This window comes from Perna viridis, chromosome 10 (assembly GCF_037379345.1).
Source record: "Perna viridis isolate PV_CMFRI_1.1 ecotype Kerala chromosome 10, ASM3737934v1, whole genome shotgun sequence".
Classification (NCBI taxonomy): Eukaryota; Metazoa; Mollusca; class Bivalvia; order Mytilida; family Mytilidae; genus Perna; species Perna viridis.
Genome location: NC_142454.1, coordinates 10,007,501 through 10,032,676, shown reverse-complemented (window position 1 = coordinate 10,032,676; position 25,176 = coordinate 10,007,501). Strand labels below are relative to the sequence as shown.

Genomic DNA, 25,176 nt, shown 5'->3' with positions numbered 1-25,176 from the left:
TATTTCTTGTCACATAGATATGTTTTAAATATCTTGAAATTAGTTGCATTGGAAGTGTTGCTAAAAGTAAATGTTTGAGACAGAAAAGAAACAATAAACATTTATTTACCTCCCTTGTCTTATTTCGGAATATCTCAGATTTCTTCCAAAGTTATGTTTACATTTGTGACAGGATGGCAGAAGTGTCCAGACCTCCACCCCCTAAAAGACCAACAATAATTCGACCCAAGGAGCCTAAAGACTTGCAGAATGGTAGCTTTTCCGTTACTTGTGTAGTTTAATGACCAAGTCATTCACAATCTGTGTCTTTTCTTTATTTTGAAGTAACTTAATACTATAGTCGGCGTCACATAAATAACATACTGTTAAAATTTGAATAAAAATATTTTCTACGACTTTATTGACACCTACCGTCGTTTAAATTGTCTTAAATTGCCCAGCACTTATCCGGTCCATAATCAAGTCAAGTCCGAAATAAATCTGACAAAATAGATATTACATCACCAAAATAGCTCGTACCACAATGGTCTTGAGTTGGTACAGACATTTCAAACGAAAAGCTAGGTTAAAGCTAGGTTGTACAGTGCTCCAAACTTCCCTCTTCCATTTTGACATGAATATTCTGGTGGTGATTAAATAGAATAAAATTTCATTGTTTACCTTATTCAGAAAAATTGGTACCCCTCAGACAATAGTACTTTCACAGTATTTCTTTGTTGGAAAATGGTGTATGATTTAAACTTGATTCTCGTCATGAAGAGGCTCAGATTTAACAGTTTTAAAAAGGAGAAACTGAGCCACATCAGATATAATGCTGGAAAATTTATATTTCATCGAAAAGGGTTGACATCTCCTTCGTCGAGTGAAAAATCTCTTAAATCTTTCAGAAGGCTGTCTGCTAGTGAACAGATTTGTTCTAATGTAATGAACACCATAATATTGTTGTAAACAAGACAAAAGGTTAATATGGGGTAGGCATTGCCTGAATCAGCAAGCAAAGTGAGCTTTACCATACATGTACCGTCTGTGCGAGACTCGTAAAAATTATAAAGGACAAAGAGGGGGGGTCAACCCGGATGAAAATTTTTGCTTTGCAAATGCAATATTTTTATTTATATTTAAGCAGTTAGCAAAATCAATATTTCTATTTGAAAATTTGTCTTGTTAATTAATGGGGGAGTTTTTTTTTAGAATAAATGAATAACTTGAAAAATTTTTTTCCCAAAATTCCAACCCCATACCCCCTTTCCCCTTGCTCTCGAAATGGTCAATCACTTTATAGCACTTGGCAATACTTCACATTTTTTATCCCATAAGGGCGTCTCTAGCAACATCCATTTCAGTTTTGACCTGTCAGATCAATCTATACAGATGCCGGAAATATTACAGTTCTCCACAGATAGTGGGAATATTTTACACATATCATGTGACGTAAACAAAATTCAGACGACAGCTGCAAATTCCAAACAAGAAAATGATTGCCTTTCCTATTGTAGAAAAGCTATGCTTCGATTTTGATAATATAATTAGAGTTATATTTTTTTCCTAGGCGGCTTAGGTTCTAGACAACTGCAACAGTGGGACAGCGGAGATACATGTACCTACATCCATGTGTTTTCCCGAAGTTTTTATAAACATAACATTCACTTCTTTAAATAAGTAAAACAAATTCGAAAAAGAGATAAAATTTATATAGAATGCACTGTAGAGTTCAAAATTAAGGGAAATTAATTTGTAAATGACACCTGAATACAAGACAAGACATCTTTATTGATAACCTCAGACACAATAGGTGTACAAGAGGACACTATCATATCACACAAATCACATACCAATATGTACAATAATTGCAAATCATAAAAATAATGCACAACACAGTATCAAGATATAAAGTATCTAATGGATGAAAGGTTAGTTTTCACAGAAATTTAGCAAGATTTCTAATAAATGATGCCAAATTAATGTACAGTTCTTCATGACAATATTCAATAAGCCTTTTTAATTTATACCTCTGCGGATTTACAGTATAGTATTTTGGTAAATATTTATCTCGAATTTCTTTGATCTTTTCATGCTTACACAGAAAGAAATAATGGAATTCATTTCCGATTCCCTGCCCACAAAGATGACATATTCTTTGACCTTTTGGTATCTTAGACCATCTACCTGTTTCAAATGGTATTTTTAAATTGGAGCATCTCAATTTGGCGATTTGGTGCCTTTCACCTACTCTAAGTTTTAACAAGTATGATTCTAACTTAAATGCTTTTTGAATTCAAAATAAAATTAGCCTCTTGAAGAGTTATTAGCATTTGAGAACCATGCTTGAATGAATTGATCTTTTAACTGTCGTTCAACAATGGTTTTCAGTACATTTCTGTCCGTAGTTTTTTTTATCATTCCTAATAAAAATCCTACAGCGTTTAGGACGGACTTAGAAAATAATATCCACTTAAAGTTAATCGGATTTCTGGGATGCAGAGTAAACATTACCTTATACATGATAGATGATAAGTTAGTATTGTCAGTTAGTAAACTATTCCAATATAAAATAAGTCTGCTTTTAATTATTATTTCCATAGGAAATCTGGTTAGTTCACCATAGATTGTGTAATTTGGGGTGCTATTCCTCACCTTTAATATGTTTCAAATAGTTTCAACTGTAAATCAATGGGAATAGCAATATTTTTTTATTTTCCTGTAAAAAGCATATAAAGCCTTATATGCTTGCTCAATTAACTTTTTCTTCGCTTTACAAAAATTACCATTAATACATGTATTGAATAGTATACCAAGGTAAGTATAAGAATCTACAATCTCAATCTCTTCACTACAGATTTTGAATATGTGCCTAAGCTTAAATTTCTTTTTACTAGATACAGAAACTGTGGTTTTACTAATATTAACTTGAAGCCGCCAACTTTCACAATATCTTTCAAAAACATACAAGTATTTTTTGTAACCCCTCTGCCGTTTTGGACAAAAGCGCAATATCGTCTGCATACAATATAATAAACAGCTTTACAAATATTTGCACTTTTTCTTCACATAAAACAGATAAATCCTTCAGTAGTTTCACGTTATTTTCAGCAAAAAAAGCCTCCTAGTCATTTAAAAACACTGAAAATAGAAAAGGTGATAAATTTTCACCTTGTTTAACTCCAGCATATGATATAAAAAAAATTAGAATATTCATTTCCTAATTTGACACAGGTATTGATATTCTGATACATGTTAAAAATGGCAGTAAATATTTTTCCTTTAATGTTCGATTTCAATAATTTTTGCTACAATGCAGCCTTCCATACAGTGTCAAAAAACACTTTTGAAATCAACAAAGGTACAAAACAATTTTTACCAAAAGAAAAATAAATAGTTATTAATGAATAGAGGACAAAAATGTTATCAATAGTAGAAAACCCTTTGCGAAAACCTGCTTGTACATTGGATATGAGGTCAATTTCTTCAGAAAATTTATTCTGTCTATCATTCAGTACCACAGAGAAACTTTTACTAAAAATTGAATTCAATGTTATTCCTATGTACATGTTTGGGTCCTCTTTGGGACCTTTATTTTTATAAATATCTATCATAATACATGTACCAGACAACCAACTTTTTGGTATTATTCCTGTATCTAAAATAATATTAAATAAGCTAACATATTTTGGCATCATTTCCTCTAGAGTAGACTTTATATATTCATTCAATATTTTATCATTGCCAAAAGCTTTCATATTTTTCAGACTTGTAACTACTTTTCTAATTTCCGATTCTGATATCGGGCTATTTAGATGGATTTCAGCTTCTCCACTTATGTTTTCTTTTATGATATCATTTTGTAAGTCAACATCGTTTTCTAAGTCTTCAGCTTGATTCAAATTTTTGAAGTGCTCATATAATGTTTCAAGTGATATATTAGAATTTTCGTCCCTTTTCATTTTATTTATGTCATTTAAGATTTTCCATAATTCTTTTGTATCTTTTTTGGACATATTTCGAAGATCATCAGCTGCTTTTTGTTGAAAGTCAGCAAAAGATTTGTTTAATGTTGCTTTATGTTCTTTACTCGCTTGTCTTTTGTTAGCGTTTTTCAAAATGTCATATTTTTTTGTGCTTTATGAAATTTCTTTCTGGATTTTGCACATTTTCTATTATACTACGGTTTAGAATTTTCATGTTTATTAAATGGTTTACGTTTAACAACTTTACCAAAAGTATCGGTCACTGCGTTTATAAAGTTTTTACCAATATCCGACACAATGTTATCCAATTCTATTTGAGTTGTATGGCTATTCATAGACAGCTCTTAAAGTTCTAGTCAAGTATTTGATAATAATCCTTCAGGATCTTCCCAAACACAGATTTTGTATTCATTCTTTTTATCGGTATTCCATCTTCGATATCTAGAATCAATATTTTCATCTATACTATTTGAGAAAATAGATTCAAAAGATTCGATTTGAAAACAGAAAGATGACCTACAGTGACAATCTGAATACAAAGGTATGAACTCCTCAATATCAAATTTGATTAAAAGTGGGAATAAAGTAGAAGATAGCATTAAATAATCAACGACACTAGAATCTCTGCATGTCTTATTACCAATGCCCCTGTCTGCGCCGACTCTAGAATTAGCAATATATAAATTATTCTTTTTACAAATTTCCAAGAGTCTATTTCCGTAATTATTTGGAGCACATTTGCATTTTGACACCCTTTCTAATGGAACTTTATATTCTGATAATTTCTCAAAGTCATACAAATATTCTAGTATATCTTCTTCGTCATTCAGATTAAAAATATTAAGAACAGGTTCATCAGGTATTACAAAATCTGATAATGACCCAGTTTTCCCATTGAAATCACCCACTAACATTACATAAGATTTTTCAGAATTTGACAAAGTAATCAAGTTGTTTTTGAGTTCAAAGAAACCCTTGGCATTTGAATATTTCAAATTCTCTGGTGGTATATAAACACAACCAAAAATCAGGTCTGATTTAAGTGAAAGAAAGGTTTTCAACATTTGAAACCAAAGAACAAACTCACAATTTTAGATTCAAGAATTTTTTGAAAATTATGATTATTTCTCCCGATGCTCTTTCGAATTTCTTTCCATTTTTTGTGACGTAACCATCTGGTACGTTTAAAATATCTAGATCTGTTAATTTTGTTTCTACAAATATCATGTTTACAAATTAAATCATTAAAATCTGGTGATAATAATCTATTATTTATGCCACAAACATTTAAAAACAAGCATTAATACTATAATTATTTACAATTTTATTTTTTGGAACATTTTTATCTGGTTGTCCTCTTGCACCGAATCCCTAAGTGTGTCCAGCTCTACCCCCTGAATGCTGAGGAGAAGATCCATGTCTTTGTCGTTTGCTTGGTGGTGTATCACTAACGGATGGAGCCTTTGAAGAGGTCTGGTGAATTGCATGGCTATTGTGTAGTCTATCAGCCGTTGGATCATTAACTGCTTCATCTGGTACATACAATACATTGTTTATAAAGAGCTTGTCACAAACCATGGTAACTTGCCTATTGTCTGTTTTTTGCCTGTTTCATGACCGGATACAGATCTTTTCGTCTCAGGAACTGTTCTTTTATGGTTTACCTCTAAGTTTGTAGGTGCAACTTAGAACATATTCCAGATCTTTCCAGTAGAGGAATCTAGCCACAATGGGAGGTCTTCTTCTGTCACCATGTGGAGCTCTGAATTGATGCACGTTCCCAAATTCAAGGTGGTGTTTAATACCTAGCTCGTTATACAGAAAACTACGTATTAAAGACTCGGTGTCCTCATCTCTCTCGTTTTACAAACCTGTAAATATCAAGTTGTACTTCATTGATCAACATTTCAGATCAAGAACATCAGCTTTCAGTTCCTTAATTTCTTCAGACTCAGCAGCAGGTTGTATAACTGGCTGTAAGACAGGTTTCTTCTCTAACTATTTAATTTTAGTATCTTGATGGATCAAGGTACGAGTGTTCGTTTTAATCTGTAAGTCAGCATTCTTTATTTCTTTTTTACTTTCCTCCAGGAGGTGTGACGTATCTTTCAGAGACATGTTAACCTAGTTACTATTGGTTCGTTGTAAGGTCAAAAGGTCAGCGCTTTATGAATGAATATTATAAAATACTATGAAGTCCAAAGTCCAATTTGATTCATTCTGTATTGAGCAGTTTTCTGATAGGCACAATCAAGCCCCTGGCAAAAGGTAGTAGGTCTCTATGATCTTAATACTATTTACCAATATTTCAACTCAGTTTTAACGATGTGAAAAATGGGTATCTAGAACTCCCATTTCTTCAAAAATTCTTAAATAGAAAGTAAATAAATATAGTTATATTCACATTTTCGAATAATTAGTTGATAAATCATGTTATAACTATCCAAAATTCATAGTTTTTCAAGGAGCAAATTAACAACACTTTCCTGTTATGTCATGTGACCGAATATAATCTATTGGATTTTCAATGTTGATTTCCTCCTAAGAGTAGCGAGATATGAATGAATAATTACACATTTCACAATATAGACCCATAAAACAACTTAATAACAAAAATTAAAATGTGTAGCCTTTTTTGGGGTATATCACATTTTTCAGATTTTGCATGATTCTTACAGAGACTGCTACTTAAAGAAAAGGAGGGAAGGAAAACATGAAATATCCTTTTAAGTTATGAATTTTCAGTGTTCTAGGAATTTTCAAAAGTTTAGGTTTCCATGGGAAAACTCTAAATGATGATGAACTTCCCACACCTGAAGTTTGCTTTCCAAATTTAACAAATCCTTTTAAAAATTCAAGCTTTCTATTTGCCAAAGGGAAAGTGTGGCTTAATAATAAACTTACCCTCACCAAAAGTCCACTTATCCCAGATGACAGGAAAGTGGAACCGTAGAACACTGAAATTTCCCCTGTAATGCCTTATTGTAAAAGAAGTTACAAAAAGCTCAATTTTTGTACCCAAAACCACTTGAAGGCCTTCAATAATGGTGTGGTCTTTTCATTTATATTGAAATTACATGTACAGTATTAATGTACATTTTGTAGAATGTAAAGACTACACACACGTCATGCATACATGAATTGGCAAATTGTGAACAAATCATTGCTGCTCATTTGCATCAAGCTTGATCTTTATTGTTCATTGTTATCCTTTTTTAAGTTTTTAGTGTTGTAGTTTATGCACTTTTTGGATAGAACATAAACTTAAGCCAATTTTTGAGTACTTTTAAACCAGACAGATCTTGATCTGTTCATCGTACCACTCAAAACCAATATTGATAATTGATTTTTTTTAACAGAGAGTGATGACTGTTTGGCACCAAGGAGGCCTCCACCTAAACCCCCTAACAGACCTCCATCATTCAGGAAAGCAGGTTTGTTTAAGAAATAATTCATGTCCATTGGTAGCTGTTATATCACCATGAGTAACAGCATGTGGTAAAACAATTATAAACTTGAGTCTTTTTGAGTTATTTTAATTTTAATGTAACAGTTCATGATTTTTTTCTTAAAAAGCTTAACTTACCTTTAACTTAAAAGTCTGTCATGGAAGTTAAAAAAAGTAGTCATGATTTTTTTCAAATGACTTAAAATTGATTTGATCATTGTTAGAAGGCATTGTTATGCTTAAATTTCTGTATGTTATTAAAGCCAATTTAGTTTAAACATATGCCTTTAGTTGTTATTATTTTGTCATGACATTTACTTAGATCTTACTTCGAGATTTCTTGGTTTCTATTTTGCACTATGCTTGATTTTGACCATTTTCTGTAGATATTGTAATGTAACATATTTATTTGTCATTAATGAGTTTATTTTGTATTACAATTATTAAGATGCAGAGGAAGAAAAAGTACAGCTTAGAAATCCAGTTAACAGACCAGCTAGGCCGGTTACTGTAGCAAGCACCGGTAAAGACAGTGGTGGAAAAAGGTAAACAATAAATCTACTGGACCTATAAGTGTTAGCTCTCCCGCTTTTGCTGTGAGCCTTCTGATATTTCATTACAAATTCCAGAATCTCCTTCTTCTGGAATATCCTGCTTCCTTGCCCGTCTCCTGGTGGGAGTTAAGAACCTCTCACTTTCATAATTTGCGGTACAGTAAGCGTATTAATTTTTCATGGTTGCTAATTTTCATGGATTCTGTCAAGTAAGTACATTCACATGTATCAATTTTCATGGATTCAAACAGAAGTTTTTCACATATATCTCTGATAGGTTTAGCAAAATTTTGACCGGGTAAAAGTGTTCAGCATGATGAGATCTATCTGTGGTCAAATTTTCATTTATTTCTTTATAGTCATGTTGGAGTTATTACCCTTTTTTCAACATTTTTGCTCTATTTTTATTATTATTAGGTTTAGCAAAAAAATTCAGTTGCCAAAATACCCTTTTTATAACTATCAATAGTCTGCAAAGGATCAAAGTTGTCAGACAACTCATTGTTGGAGTTATTGCCCTTGAAAGGCAATAAATGATGTTTTTAATAGCAGTTTTAAGCCAATATCTTGAAAACTATAATAGATAGAAAGAAACTTTCAATTGATGAAATTATCCTTATTATAAGTCCTACCAAAGTCTTTGTTTAATCAAAATTGTCAGACAACTCCTTGTTAGAGTTATTGCCTTTGAAAGGAAAAAATTTAACCAGGTGAGCCATGCAGGGACCTTGGAGCCCCTTGTATATAACTAATTATTTTTTGAAACTGCCAAAATTGATAAACCTGAATATGTTCATTTGACATAATCACTAAATATTAGCAACTGCAAAAATTAATAGATATACAGTATTTTACGTATGTTGTAAACCTACTTATTTTTGCCTTACAGGATATCAATTCAGTTTTGGTACTACATGTTTGAATTTTGGCGTCAAACACTCTGTTTAACATCCTGTAATGAACAGACTTTTTCTGGACTGTTTATTTTAATTTTTTTTTTACTTGTGAAGTTAGTGAAAATATGTTGGTTTACAGTAGTATGTCAGAGAATTTTATCTTTGTCATCTAATTTCGAAGCTGGAATTTCATTTCATAACACTCTCTCAAATGTGTTTTGCAAAGGATTTTCATGATATTGATACTAAATCGCTTGCAACATTAAAGGCTCTGTTGTATCAGTAAATAGCAGAATGTAATGTCATAAAAGAAGAAAAGCTTTCTGAATACTGCTTGTTTAAAATTGTATATTGAATAAATAAACATTAGAATTTTAGAAAATCATTTGACTTGAGTTACTGGCCTTAGTTGGTAATGTTAGAAAATTCAAAACTCCTAAAACATGAGGCATCATGCCTTGTATTGCACATGGTAGAAGTTTTTGGTGCTAGATTTGGCTTCCTTTTCCAATATTTTTGGTTTCAATGTTGCAGATAAGAAGTTATTTTTGGAAACATATATACAGAATTGGTATTTTTTTGTAACATAAATTCTAACCTCCATGGCTGTTGTAGCTTATGAGCAAATTTCTCTCTTTTTCAGGAAATTAGATTGACATATTATCGTATTAATATTTCATAATCATTTTTAAGCAATGTGAAAATCAATAAGAAAGTAAACTTTGTGAAGGTTAGAGGCATTGTCATTTATTTGTTTTTAGCTCACCTGGTCATAGGACAAGTGAGCTTATGCCACCACTTGGCGTCTGTCGTTATTGACAAATTTTAAAAATTCTTCTCCACTGAAACTACTGGACTGACAGGTTTTAAACTTGGCATGATTGTTCCTTAGAGTGTCCTGCGCAAAATGACTTAGGAATTTTGATCCATGAAAAAAACATGGTCGCTGTTACTATAAATAGAACATAGGGGTCAGATTGCAGTTTTTTGCAAATAACACAAAAATCGTTGCCTTTAGCAAACTTTTGTATGGGTATTATTGTTCAGCATCATGAGATGGACCTATGCCAAAATTTTCAAAATGATTGGTCAACTGATGTAGGAGTTACGCCCCCTGAAACAGTTTTTTTTTTTTTCATTTTTCGCATGTGCAACTTTGTAAATCTTCTTCTCAAAATCCTTGTCACAGAATTCAATGAAAGTTGGCATTTATGTTCCTTGGGGTATCCCACACAAAATGACCGTTGGGAATGTTGATTCATGAAAAAACATGGCCGCCGTTACTAAAAAATAGAAGATAGGGGTCAGATGGCAGTTTTTTTCTACAAATAACTCAAAAACTATTGCCTTTAGCAAATTTCTGGCTAGGTAATATTGTTCAACATCATGAGACGGACCTATGCCAAAATTTTCAAAACGATTGATCGACTGAATGTAGGAGTTACAGCCCCTGGAACATTTTTTTTGCATTTTTCGCATGTGCAACTTTGAAAATCTTCTTCTCAAAATCCTTTGCACAGAATTCAATGAAAGTTAGCATACATGTTCCTTAGGGCATCCCATACAAAATGACCTTTGGGATTGTTGATTCATGAAAAAACATGCCCGCCGTTACTAAAAATAGAATATAGGGGTCAGATGGCAGTTTTTTCTGCAAATAACTCAAAAACTATTGCCTTCAGATAATTTCTGGCTAGGTAATATTGTTTAACATCATGAGACGGACCTATGCCAAAATTTTCAAAACAATTGATCGACTGAATGTAGGAGTTACAGCCCCTGGAACATTTTTTTTTTGCATTTTTCGCATGTGCAACTTTGAAAATCTTCTTCTCATAATCCTTTTCACAGAATTCAATGAAAGATGGCATTATGTTCCTTAGGGTATCCCACACAAAATGACCGTTGGGATTGTTGATTCATGAAAAAATATGGCCGCCGTTACTAAAAATAAAAGATAGGGGTCAGATGGCAGTTTTTTCTGCAAATAACTCAAAAACCATTGCTTTTAGCAAATTTCTGGCTGAGTAATATTATTCAACATCATGAGATGGACCTATGCCAAAATTTTCAAAACGATTGGTTGACTGAATGTAGGAGTTACGGCCTCTGGAACAGTTTTTTTACATTTTTCGCGTGTGCAACTTTGAAAATCTTCTAAAAATTCATTACACAGAATTCATTGAAAGTTGACATATATGTTCCTTAGGATATCCCACACAAGTTGACAGATGGGATTGTTGATTCATGAAAAAATATGGCCGCCATTACTAAAAATTGAACATGGCCAGATGGGTCAGATGGCAGTTTTTTGCAAATAACTCCAAAACTGTTGCCTTTAACAAATATCTGGCATATGGTAAAATTGTTAAGCATCATGAGAAGGACCTATGCTGAAATTTTCAAAACCAATCATTGACTAATGTAGGAGTTACGACCCCTGAAACAATTTTCTTGTTTTGTTTGTTTGGTTTTTTTTTTACATGTACAACTTTGAAAATCTTCTCTAAAACCATTTAAGATCATTGAATGAAAATAAGCATAATAGTTCTTTAGTATATTGTGCTCAAAATGACTGTTGTGATTTTTATTTTGTGAATAGATATGGCTGCCTATACTAAAAATGGAACTTAGGGGTCATAAGACAGGTTTTTGAAAAAAATTCAAAAATTGTTGCCTTTAGCAAAATGTGGTTCAGGTCATGAAAATGCTATGAATAGCATTTCTTGTATTTGACAATTTAGTTGATTTTAACTTGCCCTGTCTCATTCCTCAAGTTTTTCAAATAAGCAAATGGTTAACCAGGTGAGCAATTCAGGTTCTCTTGAGCCTCTAGTTACTAAAACCAGTCTTCATCCTTTGAGATCAGCACTATTTGATAAATCAAATCAGTCACTTTCTATTAATTATGTCAGTACATTTTGAACTTTCATTATTTATTGAAAAGCATGTCATTATTTTCTTCCAATGATTTTCAAAGAACTGAATATTCATTCTATTGTTGGAGTTTTGGACATACATTTGTACATTTACTTATTTTTATGTGATACAAATGTATTAATTTAAATATTTACAGAAAAATAGAGATAACAATTGTATCGGCTAGGCCAATGAGTGAAGTTGGTTTTAGAGATGTAACAAGTACCAGTAATGATACACAAACAGCACAATCTAAAAAACCTGATTTACCTTGTGTTGTCCAGAAACTATCTCCTCCTAAGTCACTGGTTCCTGATAGGAGTTCTTTACCACCGAGACCAGTCAAACCAGGTTTGTCAGACAGACTTGCTCAGTGCTGTTAATGAATTTCCACTGCAAAACCATTTGTATCATATCATATTTCCATGGAAAATTAAATTAAGTTTTATTTATGCAGCATTATATGATTGTCTTTTGAAAGCCAACCACAAAGTGCCAGTAATTTTTGCATAAGAAAATATTTTTGGTATTAGTCACAGAATTTTAAAATCGACATGAAATGGCTTAGAAATACACAAGTCTATGTTAAACAAAGAATCACTGATAAACCATCAGTATTGGAGCTCAAGTACTGTTAAATGTTAACCCAAAGAAAAGAAAAAGAAAATACAGGTATTTTACTTAATTATGAAAATAACAAAGAATACATTTCATTTTCAGTGAACCAGTACTACTGATCTTAACTCTATTTTCTTAAAGGTCTGTCAATTTTAAAATGCACACCATAGCTTCCTGAACAAAGTGTTTTTGCCTGCATCATCAATAGTAAAGTATGTCTATTAGCAACTTGACTCCATCTGTCCATTACATGCTGGGTACCTACTTTGTTTTATCTGTGGCTCAAAAAGTATTGAACTAGTATTACTATGAAAACATTGCACTGTATTTATGTACATATTTGAAGATGTGTACCTCCTATTAAATAGACATTTTCCCACACCTTTAGCATTTTGTGTCACTTTTTGAAAGATGTTGTGAAAGGTATCTACTTTAACATTTTATTTTACTTTTCAGCTCAAGTTGTTAGACCAGCTCCACCTATTCCTGTAAGGAAAGATTTACCAACTCCACCTGACAGATCTGTTCATGATATAAAGCCTCCAGCTTCACCAACCCCTAAACCACGTCCTCATAAACCACCACCTGACACACCTCCTCCCAAACCACCAACCTCTGTGCCTTGGCAGGATCAGATGTTACCCTTGAAGCCTCAATCTTCTCTTAGTTCATCCACATCCTCCCGTCCATTACCTCCTACACCATTGTCAGAGGAGGATGACCCTGTACCGGCTATTGAATCTCCAGCAAAACCTGAAAGAACATTTACATGGAAAAATCCAGAGGAAGTTCATAGTCAACCCTCTTCAGCTGTGCCATCAAAGCCTAAAAGACCAACAATAATTCGTCCTGCAAAAAGTAAAAGTTTAGACAAATCAGTTGATGAAGTTGATGCTCAAAACCAGAACAGTACAACAGTTCCATCTGTTCTAGATAATCAGCCAACTGAGCCCAACAAAGAAAATAACAGTAAAGGTGCTCAAGAAGAAAGCAACAATACCAATACTAGTCCAGTAAAAGTCAAACCACCTGTAGCAGCCAAACCTAAACCCACTATACTGCCTAAACCTAGACCCAAACCAGAAGTGAAAGAAAATGAAACAAACTCTGATGTCAATAGTTCCCCTGATCAAAATTCTGACAGTAATGAAATTCAGAGAAAAATAAGAAAACCTACAATCATTAGAGCAAATGTGCCAAAACTTGACAATGATAATGAAGAAACTGTGATAAGTAATAATGAAATTCCAGAATATGCATCAATTCACAAAACAGGACATGAAAAAGCAGAGACTAAACCATCTGTTTTGTCAAACAAACCACCTCCCCCTGTGCCTGCTAAGAGATTTACCCCCCCTGTGAGAAAAGCACAAGATGATTTTGAAATCCAGAGTAGGGCTGATGAGGAAAGAGTAGAAACAAGACCTAAACCAACTGCAAGAGCTAGGCCAATGTCAATGATGGTAAAAACTTCTTCAGGAGGAAATAGTCCGCAGAGACCACCTAGTTTTCTAAGTCCGTCCAGACCTCCACCTCCTCAGTCACCTGCAAAACCTTCAAATGCACCAGACACTTCAAAACAAAAATTGGCTGATGAACCTAGTCCCCCATCAAAACCATCTCCTCCAGTTGCTACCAGACCAGAAAAACCATTACCACCATCTGGGACCAGATCACCCAAACCACCATCTCCTCATCAAATACAGTCTATATCAACATCAGAAAACGATGAAACGAAAGATATTGAAAATCAAAATAGTTAAGTATTTCATTAAAATATTTGTAGTGTCGTCTTTTTTATTCCTTTTCAAAGAACCACTGAAGTTTACTTAATTTGAAGTAAGAATCCTAAGTATTGTATTTTTTTCTTTTTTTAGTTATTCAAGATAAACATGCTAGTTATGTAATTTATTTTTTTTTTTAATTAACCTTACACAAACTATTGAAATAAAATTTGTGCAAATGATCTTTTCATATTTTTCATTCTACAGCTCCACCATCAAGACCTTTGCCAGTTTCAAGGTCTAAGTTATCATCACATTCTGAAGACCGTGTTCTTGAAAGTGAAGGTCAGTATGCCTTTCAAAAAGACCCCATCTTTCAGTTATCCAGCAACAATGCTCTTTTTAAAAAACAAAATTTGCAAAATAAATAATGATTGTTTTTTTGTATTAATTCTGAAAGCAAGAATAAAACACAAATAGACTTATCTGTTGAAAAAGAAAATATTTATTTGATTATCAGATAAACAGGAAGAATTACAGAGTCCCAAACCTTTGAGACCAAAAAGTGTTCCCCATAGACCACCACAGAAACCTGTACAGGGGTAAGATTGTTAGCTTTATTTAATGTGCTCATATTTTTGTTTTTTTTACTTTTTTTACTTTTTTTCCTCATATTTCATAAATTGAATTTTCCCTTTCTGGTTTAAATTTATGAATCTGGAATAATTTTCATTTACGTTTTTATGTTCACCTGGTAACAATTTATAAACAAACTAAAAAAATGATATGTATGAATGTAACTATTTATTAATTTAAAATAAGGGTTTTAATATTGATCCTGATAATAATCTACAATTTTCCATAATACAATTTCCATGAATTTTTCCATCCATCATTAAAGGCCCTTAGACTGCTTTTGACTTTTTTTCACAGTTTAGCAGGTTTTTTGTTTCTTTAACAATCTGTGATATGGACAGAGAGTCATATGTATGGGTCTGTAATGTACAACTCAAAATCATTCTGTCAGTAATGAAATAAATTTATTCAGAAGTGATTGTCTGAACTTTTAAGGAATGCATAGATCAGATGTTTTAGGAAGTCTTGCATATTCCAGTTGGTTGAGACTTCATCCATTAAGTTGTTATTTGAGCACAAATGGCTCTGTCCTACATAGAGGAAGTCTAAAATTATATCAGAATAAACATGAATTTAATCAGAAAAATGGCATGATCATTTCTCCTGATTTCCTTGTAGTGCAAAACCAAAATAAACACGATGAATCAGTTCACTTCATAACATATATCCTGTAGTGATAATTCAGCTCACTTTTTTTTATCATATTCCCATATCTATGAATCAGCTCCATCACGACCTATTTCCCATTCCATATACTTGGTTTTTTTACCTTTACAAGAAATTGTGGTTGTAAAATGATATGATTCTGTCATCGTTGTCTGTGTCATTGTCCTTAAACACTTGGTTTTCAAGCATGCAGTGAATTTGAATTTAGTTTTTTGATCTTATTAAAATTTTATAACATTGTTTCAAACCACAAAAGGAAGGCTAGTATCATTTTTGGGGATCATAGACCTATCATTTTAGAATTAGGGCTAAAAACAAGCATTTCATAGAATTTAGCATTTCATTTATTTTTTGTCTGAATTTTAATTTTTTTTTACTAGATTCATCATAAAATTCTGCCTGCATTATTCAATCTGATTTCACATATCTTTTCCTGCTTTTCAGTTGTGAGAGGCCAAAGGGGTCATGATAAAAAAATTAACTTTTTTTATTTTTTGGTCAGATTCTCAAATTATTTTTTTTTAATTACAAGTAGATTCTTCATGAAAATCCCTGCTACATTTTAAATTTTATGTATGCTGAAATGTGTCTTACTAATATTGTGTCAACACTTATTTCAGGTTAACATGCTGTGGTCATATCATGCCCTGCTGATCTCTTTTTTTGTTCTTTGGTTGAACATTTTGTGTTTTTGTTATAAATAAAGTGGGATTTTATTTATGAAATTCCAGAATGTACAATGTATTTTTTTGGAGGAAGAAATAAATTCTGGTAACATATTTACCATATCAATTTTAGCATTTATATATATGTATCATAATTAGATTGAATTATAACTTGTTGTTGGCTTCTGTTTTATTAATTTTATGTATGCTGGATGCCAACAATACGATACTGCCATATTGTCAACTCAGTTTTGCATGATGCAAAACATGCGAAAAAGTCTCCCAAAGCTCAACCTTTCAAATAAGTATCCAGATAATTTATCCCTCCCTCCTACACTTGAAAAGTAGGGGATATATAATGATAGGGGTGTCTGTCCTCCAGTCCGTCCTTCAGTAACACAGAGGGAGACCCATCTCTTATCCATTACTCCTCCTATACCACTGAATGCAATTGAATTGAAACTTTCACAGAATCTTTATGACATGTTCCAATTGTGCATCTTCTATTTTAGATTTTGATCAGAATCAGTTTGTGGGTTTCACATAGGAAACCATGGACTTTACCATATGTTAATATGGGGACAAGTGGGCACCCTCTTATCCCTTACTTATCATTTACCACTGAACTGAATTGAATGAAACTTTCACAGAATCTCTATCACATGTGCCCATTGTGCACCTTCTATTTTAGATTTTGATCCAAATCAATATGGAGATTTAAAGGTGCATGTTATCAAATGGGGAGTGGGGGTATCAAGTTTTCTAGTTTTTTACTTGTGTTTTATGATTCTTATAACTGCATGGTTTTGTATTGTCTATCCATATTTTTATATTTGACTGTTAATGTTGAAATATCTTTTTTTTTTTTTGTGATATTTTTTTTCCAGAAAATCAACAAGTAATCAGGAGAGTCAGAAAGTATCAACACAGAAGGGTACGATCCTATTTAAAAAGGTTTTATTTACTATTAGACTAATAGTGGTTTGTTTTTATCAACATTTTTTTTTTTTTTATTGTTACTAATGCCTGATAGTTTTTTTTCTTAGGCTACAGCCGTGATACTGAAAAATACCAACAATTTCTAATGATAATGTTATGTTAAGTCAATTTTGACTTCACCAATGAACAGAATAACATCAGTTTTGAACATCTCCACAATACATCACATCTTGCCATAACAGGCTCACTGTGATGTTTCCTGTCTTGACTTCAAAACTTTATTTGCTGTTTTTCTGTATATATTTCTGTATATCAGTCTCTGCAAATGTCCTTATAGTTACCTTAACTGATAAAATTAGTTTCTTTTTGCTTTGTATATCATTAAGATATAAAAGATATAATTTTTGCAGTTGCTCATATAGATTCTTGTTATAATTACAGATAATATGAAGAATTCAGCCGTTTTAGAACTTCCCTATGAATTTTTTGTAGAATGTAGCATCTTAGTGTTCTACATGTAAAGTACAAATCAGTTATATTTTTCAATCTATTAAATTTTTGGTTTATTTCTTATTTACTTTTTAGGACCCAGTCTTCCGAGTCGACCAGGACCAGGACATCCACTCTACCATTACATGTTACGTGTTCCCCATGGGTTGGCTGTACATGATTATGAAGGATCCAATCCAGAAGATTTATCTTTCAAGGTATGGATCATTGACAGTTTTTTTTTCTCATATGCAAAGAGGGGTAATGAAAGTTGTTGCTATTGAGGTGCAGTAGTGGTGTCAGCCTCCAAGTTTCTGACATAATAGATCAGTGAAAGTGGGTATTATATTCCATCAGTAATTGTACTCACTTAGATAATGATTCAATAGATTAACCACTGTTATCATGGTTCATTGGCTCTGAACCTCTACATTGAAAGTTTACAATTATGGTAATTGATGCAGTTAATGATTATTGCTTTTAATAAATGGTTTGTGGGGAATGCAGCTCAATTTTTCAATGTTTTCTATTATTATCCTTTCATAGTTTTTATTTGATTTTTAACACCTCGACAGTTGTCATTGGCAAAAAAAACAGTCAATGATCATAAACCTTGTAGTACAATTAAATATTTTAATAGTTTTTTTTGTGGTTATTGTTTTTCTTTGGGAGGGGGGTGAGGGGTGGGGAGAGTTTGTTTTGTTTTGGGCATCCTTTGAAATGCAAAAAAAGATGAAATTAAAAAATTAAATGGATCACTGGAGAAAAATAAATAATACATAGTCAGCACATGATTGTCTACATTGATATCAATGCCACAGGATCTGTTTTTCTCTGTTTGCACTAACAATAATAGTTGTAGGATGGAGCATCAATGAAGCCTTAAACAGATGTTTTTGAATTTTCCCATACTCGTGTTGGTAAAGACATCACCGTTATAACAACCTAGTATTATCATCGAAGTTGTTATTTGAGCACAAGTAGCTCTGTCTATTAAAGGCAAAGTCTTATACATAATATTAGGAAAAAAACACAAAAAGATACCTGTAGCTTGCTTGCTTTTACAATGTCTAGAGATCATACAAAACTTTAAGCTAGGTTGTATAAGCTCTTCATTCTTTTAGAAATCTTAAGATCTTAACCTTTAATTGTATTAGTATTGACTTAATTATCATTGTTTTCTAGGTGAACGATATCATTACCTTGATTAAGAGGATAGATGACTCCTGGTTACTTGGACAAGTAGGGGAGACAACTGGCATATTTCCACAGAATTTTATACAGATTTTACGTCCATTTGATGATGAGGTGAAATAAGTATTGAATTTGTTTGGTACCACTTCGATGATTTTTTAACAAAACTAAATAATTGTAAATTTCATATATTTTAAAGATTAGTCCTGAAATGCTTGCACCTGTTGAGGTGATATTTTGTATTTGAATGTTCCTATATAGGGTGTGAATCAAGTGTTGGTTTCCTTCCAATAGGCATGAATTTTTTTGTTCATGCTTCAACTATAAAAACTGATTAGAATCACACCTTTTTGACATTTTTTTTCTTAATTCCCCTTTGTTTGATTCTTTATTTATACCCTGATGAATTACATACTATGTCCAAATGAAAATTTTGGTTAAATGGACAATTATGTCATTTTGATTTTGTACTTGTTGCTATAAGCAATACTCATATGCTGCTATTGTTTGTAGGAAAAAGAGGTCTATACATATGTGAATTTTACATCTTTGCATGTCTACATATTCTCTGCAGTTGTACTTACATACAAGTAATGTATATGGATTGACATGCTTAATCTATCCTTGTTACATTATTCATTTATTTCATTTGAACACATTGGCTGTTAATCTTTCCAGATATCTCTACATGTTTCTCCAGAACAAGAGACATCTGAAGTTGATGCTGGCTCAAACACTCCAGGCAGCGATACATCTCCTTCTGTATCAGTAACAGACAAACAGGACTGGATAGGAATAGGTCCTCGCTGTGTGGCCAGGTTTGACTTTGATGGAGAAGGATCTGGTGACTTATGTTTTGAGGAGGGAGATTACATAAGATTAGTGGAGAAGGTGGATAGTGAGTGGTTTAGGGGAGAACTTCATGGTAAAGTGGGGATATTTCCATTGACATTTGTTGAAGTGATTGAAGACTTGTCTGATCTTCCAACAGAATATACTTTACCACAAGGAGAAGAACCCCTTGGCAAAGAGAGTTTGGGAAATAAAGGGAGTCCTAATAATCCATTAGCTAAACATGAAGTTGGACATACACCAGAAGAGTCTCCAAAAACAGAAAGTCTAAATAATGTTGACAGTTCTCTAAATCAAGTTCCACTGATGAAACATCAGGTAAAATAACAGAGGAAATGTTTTTGTGGGAATTATAACTGAAAAAGGGAGACAATTCTTCGTATCTTTAGTATTATTAGATGAGAAATTCTGGTTTGATGTGAGTATATAAAAGTAAAGACAAGCTGAACATTATTGGCTATACATATATAGATGTTGAACTACTAGCTACTACTCCAATTTGTTTATGTGTTAAAAAGAATATAAGTTTTCTAGAATTTAAATTTGTTCAATTTTTTTTCTAGGAAGAAAATATGATCAATTACAATGGTGGTAGTTATACATTATGTCATGCCATAGCAGATTTCCATGGAGACAGTCCTGGAGACTTAGGTTTCCATGAAGGAGACATTGTAGAGATTACAGGACAAATAGATGAGCATTGGTTAAGAGGAAGACTTAAGGACTCAGAGGGGATATTTCCTGCAAGTTTTGTCACCATTATAGAAAATTCTAGTCATACAGAAAATGGTAAATACTGTTAAGGATTTCCTTTTATCAGAATCATTTATAGGACTACAATATTTACAAAAAACACTATGTTTTGGTGATGTAGAAGTCATATGTATATCTTTGTTTCCAGATAATAACTTAAAAATGAGTCTATAGACACTTTCATGTGAGATAGCTTGCTTGGATCATGTTCAATGTATACTGACACAAGAAAAATTCTAATCAAGCCCTACCTTGTTGAAGTATATGTCATGCATGCTCATCAACTTAACATAAAAAGGTCTGTAGATCTTATTTGATTTGTACCACAAGGTTCTTGCACCAATAAAGGATTTTAGGATTAATTTTGGGGGTTATAGTTCTATCTATTTTTGAATTAGGTGCCAAAAAGGGCAAAAAATGGCTGATTTCACAAATTCAAGGAGGTTATGTTTTTTTTTTTGTTTTTTTTTTTGTTTTTGATATGCTGAATCTAACCATGTATTTAGAATTTTTACTTTTGATGTACTGGTATTTGTGCAAATCAGGGTTTGTTACTTCTTCCATTGATTTTATAAAAAAAAAATTCAATTATTGGCGTTCTTCCAAATTTAACATAGATGTTGAAAGATGTTGCATTCTTTCAAAATGCTGAATTGAGCAGTGTTGTGAGGTTTTGGATTTTGACTTCTTTATCAAATTTGTTTTCATTGAGGTCCAAAATGGTTTGATTTCAAGAATACTGCTATAACAATAAATGCTATTATTTCATCGTTATATTGATAATCACTGTATTGTTTAAATTGATGTCTTCACTATTTTATTGTTGTCCCCATTGTTATTATTAATTGTAAGGGAAAAAAGAATACGCATAGTGAAAATGCAACAAATGCACCAGCGTAAAACCTATATCCAAAATAGTAAATATCTTCAGAGATCACCAAAATGTTTTCAACAAGTGTAAACACACCTTTTAGTAAGCTCCACAAAATTAATAAAATCCACATTAACAGAACAATGATACCTCTTCAAAATCAAACTAAATATTGATGAAAAGACACAATGACACTTTAATGACCAGCATCTCCTGACTGGTGCATGAAATCTGTGGTAGGTCTAAACTCATTACTCCATTTCAGATAAATCAGTATTACCAGAACATACAGAAGTGGAAGAAACTATAGGAGAGGCTTTGTATGATTTTGGTGGTGAAAATGAAAATGAGTTAACGTTTAAGGTACCTTTAACATAGTAACAGTTAAAAACCTTTGGTAGTTTTTACAGCAATTTTGTGCTTTGTATTATCCAATATAGATTAAAAAATGCCTTTTTTTTATCTCCCAAAAAAAATTTATGTAGAAAATAACACTAAATGGACCGGACATAAAACTAATGTACATAAGGGTCTTATAATTATGGAAAATATGAGGCTTAGTTGGAGATTTTTACCATTTAGAGCTGAATTCCCATTAATTAAAGTTTATGTCATGTCAGTGTGCCATATAAACTTTCAGTATGGAATTTCAGCAGAAATGAGAAAACAAATATTTTGACTTCAGCAACATTAATGGATGATTTATTCAATGTCATGTTTGTGATACCACTTTCGCAAATTTATGCACTGTAATGAGAGTACTGTGAAAGTACTATAGTTCGTGGGGTACCAGTTTTTGTGGTTTCATAGGTGAGCCTGAAAACAAAACTTGTTTCCCAATGAAAAGGATGTTTCCATCGATGTGTATACTGAAAACCTCAAAACCATGAATAAAAAAATCCACAAACTTGTGTTTCTTCCCTAATCTATAGAAATTGGTATCCACAAGGTAAAGTACTTTCACAGTATATCTTGTTTAAATACACAGTCAATTTATTTTTGCATATTTGGTGATTAAGAAAACAAACAAACAAACAAACATAATAAATTGCCTCAAATAAATTCCTTTATAAAAACATGTTTGAAAGAGTGTTAGATGCAAAATTGAATTGACATCCTTAAACACATTTGTTACTTAAAACTAATAGCAAATTTTATGTTTTTTTTTACAGACAGGGGACAGAATACGATTAGGGACCAGGGTAGAAGGAGCAGAAGATTGGCAGTGGGGAGAACTCAATGGACAGACAGGAATGTTTCCTGCAGCATTTATACAGGAAATCAGTTGATTCACTTTATTTTGACATTACTTGTATTTTAAAGCAATTAAAGCAGGTAAAAGATTATGTATATCTGCTAAAAGACAGGTCAGTCAAATGTTTATGTGCACATCAATTTGAATTGACCAATTTATGGGACCAGATTAAGTCATTGTATGAATTAAGAAGAAAAAACAAATACTAAGACATATTTTTCACAAAAAGCATTAAATCACATGTAAAATACTGTAGCTGCTGCATAAAGTTCCATGTACTTGTTTCACCCAGAGTTGTCTATCCTTACCAATATATCATTGTCTAATATTGACTGCAATGTTTATAATTTTTAAACATTGTGATTTGTTTTTTATTCACAATGATTACTGATCAATTAGGTATTTTTACATCATAGTTGTCAGATTTAGTGAATGCTAAGTTTTCTTTAAAATACCAATGTTGCCACGCTCTATATTCTGAATTTTAAACACTTGCAATAAATCTTATGAGTTTGATTGAGACATATTTTGGGGATTTTAAATGATATATTATTTGTTTTTAACACCTAGTCTATAAATAATTTATACAATTTATACAATACTACAGCAAATCATGTGTACTTTGTAATTAATCAGTTTTGTTTTTAAAAAATGTGGAAAAGATTAAAAAATTGTCAATAGTTATTTGAAGTCTTTTGTAAGATTAATGATGTTAGAACGATATTTTGTACATTGTTTACATTTTTAAGCATTTTCATATTAGTGATTTACCTGAAAATTTGTTATTTTCAGAACATGGAAGGTGCTATTTTTATTTTGAAAAATTTTTACCGCCTTTTTGACGTAGAATATCCATTGATTTCCATTGCTTATTGTTTTACTATTTATATGTCTGTTATGTTGGAAGTATTATGGTTCAGCCTTGTCTGTACACATGTCAAACATTATCTCACAAACTATTTAAGGGATTATATTTCATGTGATATTTGTTTTCAACATAAAATGAACTTTCCTCTGTGTTTAATTGTTATCTGATTTTTCATTGGATAATGACTAAATTTTATTTGGTTTAATTGTTATCTGGTTTCTCATTGGATAGTGACATAGAGCATCAGTTTATCTCTGCTGTTACTTAAGAATTGAATGTTTCATTTGTTATATTCCATCAGCCAGTAAAAGACTCGACCGTAGCACTTTTCAATGAAGCGTGCTAGGGCTTCATGTCCAAAATGTGCAACTGGTCGATAGTTTTACATGCTGATGAAACATCAAAAATGAAACATACAATTCCTATAATTACATTTCATATATTTTTCTTATTTATTTATATTTGATTTTAGATATACTAATACATAGAAAGTAGGCAATACACAGTTATCATTAAAAGTAGTCCATTAATTGTGGGTGTGTCCTATATAAATAGCTCGAAGATGTGTTTCATGGACTCATGAGACATCACATGTAAGGCCAATTACCCAATGAGATTAGCATATTTTAATGATATGCACAGTTAATGTAATTAGTTACAATTAGTTCTTATAAAAAGCACATAGTAGTTGTGGATATGTTGCTAATAATATTTCTTCTGATTGTTTTTCTTATATGTGTAAAAAACATGTAATCATCTGTGCAACTATTAAGTAATTTTAAATAAGTAATATTTGTGACAAAGTTCATTATGAGAAAACAGTTTTGATACCTGTTTCTGGGGCTGTCTAATTTGAACCACTTGATCTTTTCAGCTGCTATAATTGAGAGGTATAGATGTTGATGTTGCTCAATTTAAAAGGAATGAAGGGGTGCTTGATTTATCATCCTCACAGCTCTATATTTTTAAATATGAGAATGCATTTCATGAAATAGATCATTACTGAAAGCTTGCCCTGTCTTTCATTAGTTGTGTTTGCTTGCTGGGCATTGAACTTGTTGAAATATTAATTTTTCAGGTTGTGTTTTATTTTTGACAAGAACCATAAAAAAAACTTTACCAATGCTGTCAATTCCTTGTGATAATTTTTTTTTGATGAATCATGCCTCATCTTGCCTAGGAATAAACAATAAGCCATTTGAGTTTAGTGTAGTTTTATTATCAGCTGGTTTATTTAGATTGGCCTTGAATCTGTCTCAATCGTTGTGCTTAACTTGATTTTTTAACTTGTGATCAATTTAGATGTTGGCGGGGAGCTGCTTATTTTTTACTTGCAGTAATTTTTTTTGTTTTTGTTTTCACTATTCTTGCTTGTTTTGTTTTGAAAATTGGCCTTTGTTAGCTGTGTTAGATTAGTTTTAGGATTTTACACAATATATAGATTTTTTTCAAGAAATTAAACTATGTGGGGGTCTTGATTAATGATTTTGAATCGCTGATGCTAAAATTTAAAAATAATGATATTTGCAATATCTGATTTTTTTTTTGGAGGAAGAATTTTTGAAGAAGTAGCATGGAACTACTCAAATCACTGTTATTTCTTTTCTTTTTCTACTTAACAGTATTTTATCCATTATACAGAAATCCAGTCCCATTTTTTTTTCATTTCTACTGATTCATTAAAGGAAAAATCTTCTTCCCAGAATCTATTTATTAACATATTTGTCAATGTGAACCTGAGTATTTATTTTGTAATTGTGAAATATAACATGTACATGTACCAGTAATTATGTATTAAGAATCAACCAGAGGTCTTCCATGTATAGTATAAATTGATTTGTGTGCCTTGCCAACCAAGTTGGAA

At 32.0% G+C, this 25,176-nt stretch overlaps 1 protein-coding gene across 1 annotated transcript in view; it reads left to right on the top strand.

Moving 5' to 3' along the window:
• The first annotated feature begins 143 nt into the window (after window positions 1-143).
• LOC148604465 (uncharacterized) overlaps window positions 144-25,176 on the top strand; it is a 25,913-nt gene continuing 880 nt past the window's right edge. Inside the window, exons 1-14 of the mRNA XM_088548719.1 lie at window positions 144-252; window positions 7,325-7,399; window positions 7,862-7,958; window positions 11,940-12,133; window positions 12,857-14,158; window positions 14,392-14,469; window positions 14,645-14,726; window positions 16,979-17,025; window positions 17,616-17,737; window positions 18,705-18,827; window positions 19,392-19,883; window positions 20,129-20,354; window positions 21,455-21,552; window positions 22,362-25,176. The exon at window positions 22,362-25,176 is cut by the window's right edge and continues 880 nt beyond it. Of these exons, the coding sequence (XP_088404845.1) occupies window positions 174-252; window positions 7,325-7,399; window positions 7,862-7,958; window positions 11,940-12,133; window positions 12,857-14,158; window positions 14,392-14,469; window positions 14,645-14,726; window positions 16,979-17,025; window positions 17,616-17,737; window positions 18,705-18,827; window positions 19,392-19,883; window positions 20,129-20,354; window positions 21,455-21,552; window positions 22,362-22,478 (3,132 nt within the window). The 5' untranslated portion in view covers window positions 144-173 and the 3' untranslated portion in view covers window positions 22,479-25,176. The remainder of the gene's footprint in view (window positions 253-7,324; window positions 7,400-7,861; window positions 7,959-11,939; window positions 12,134-12,856; window positions 14,159-14,391; window positions 14,470-14,644; window positions 14,727-16,978; window positions 17,026-17,615; window positions 17,738-18,704; window positions 18,828-19,391; window positions 19,884-20,128; window positions 20,355-21,454; window positions 21,553-22,361) is intronic.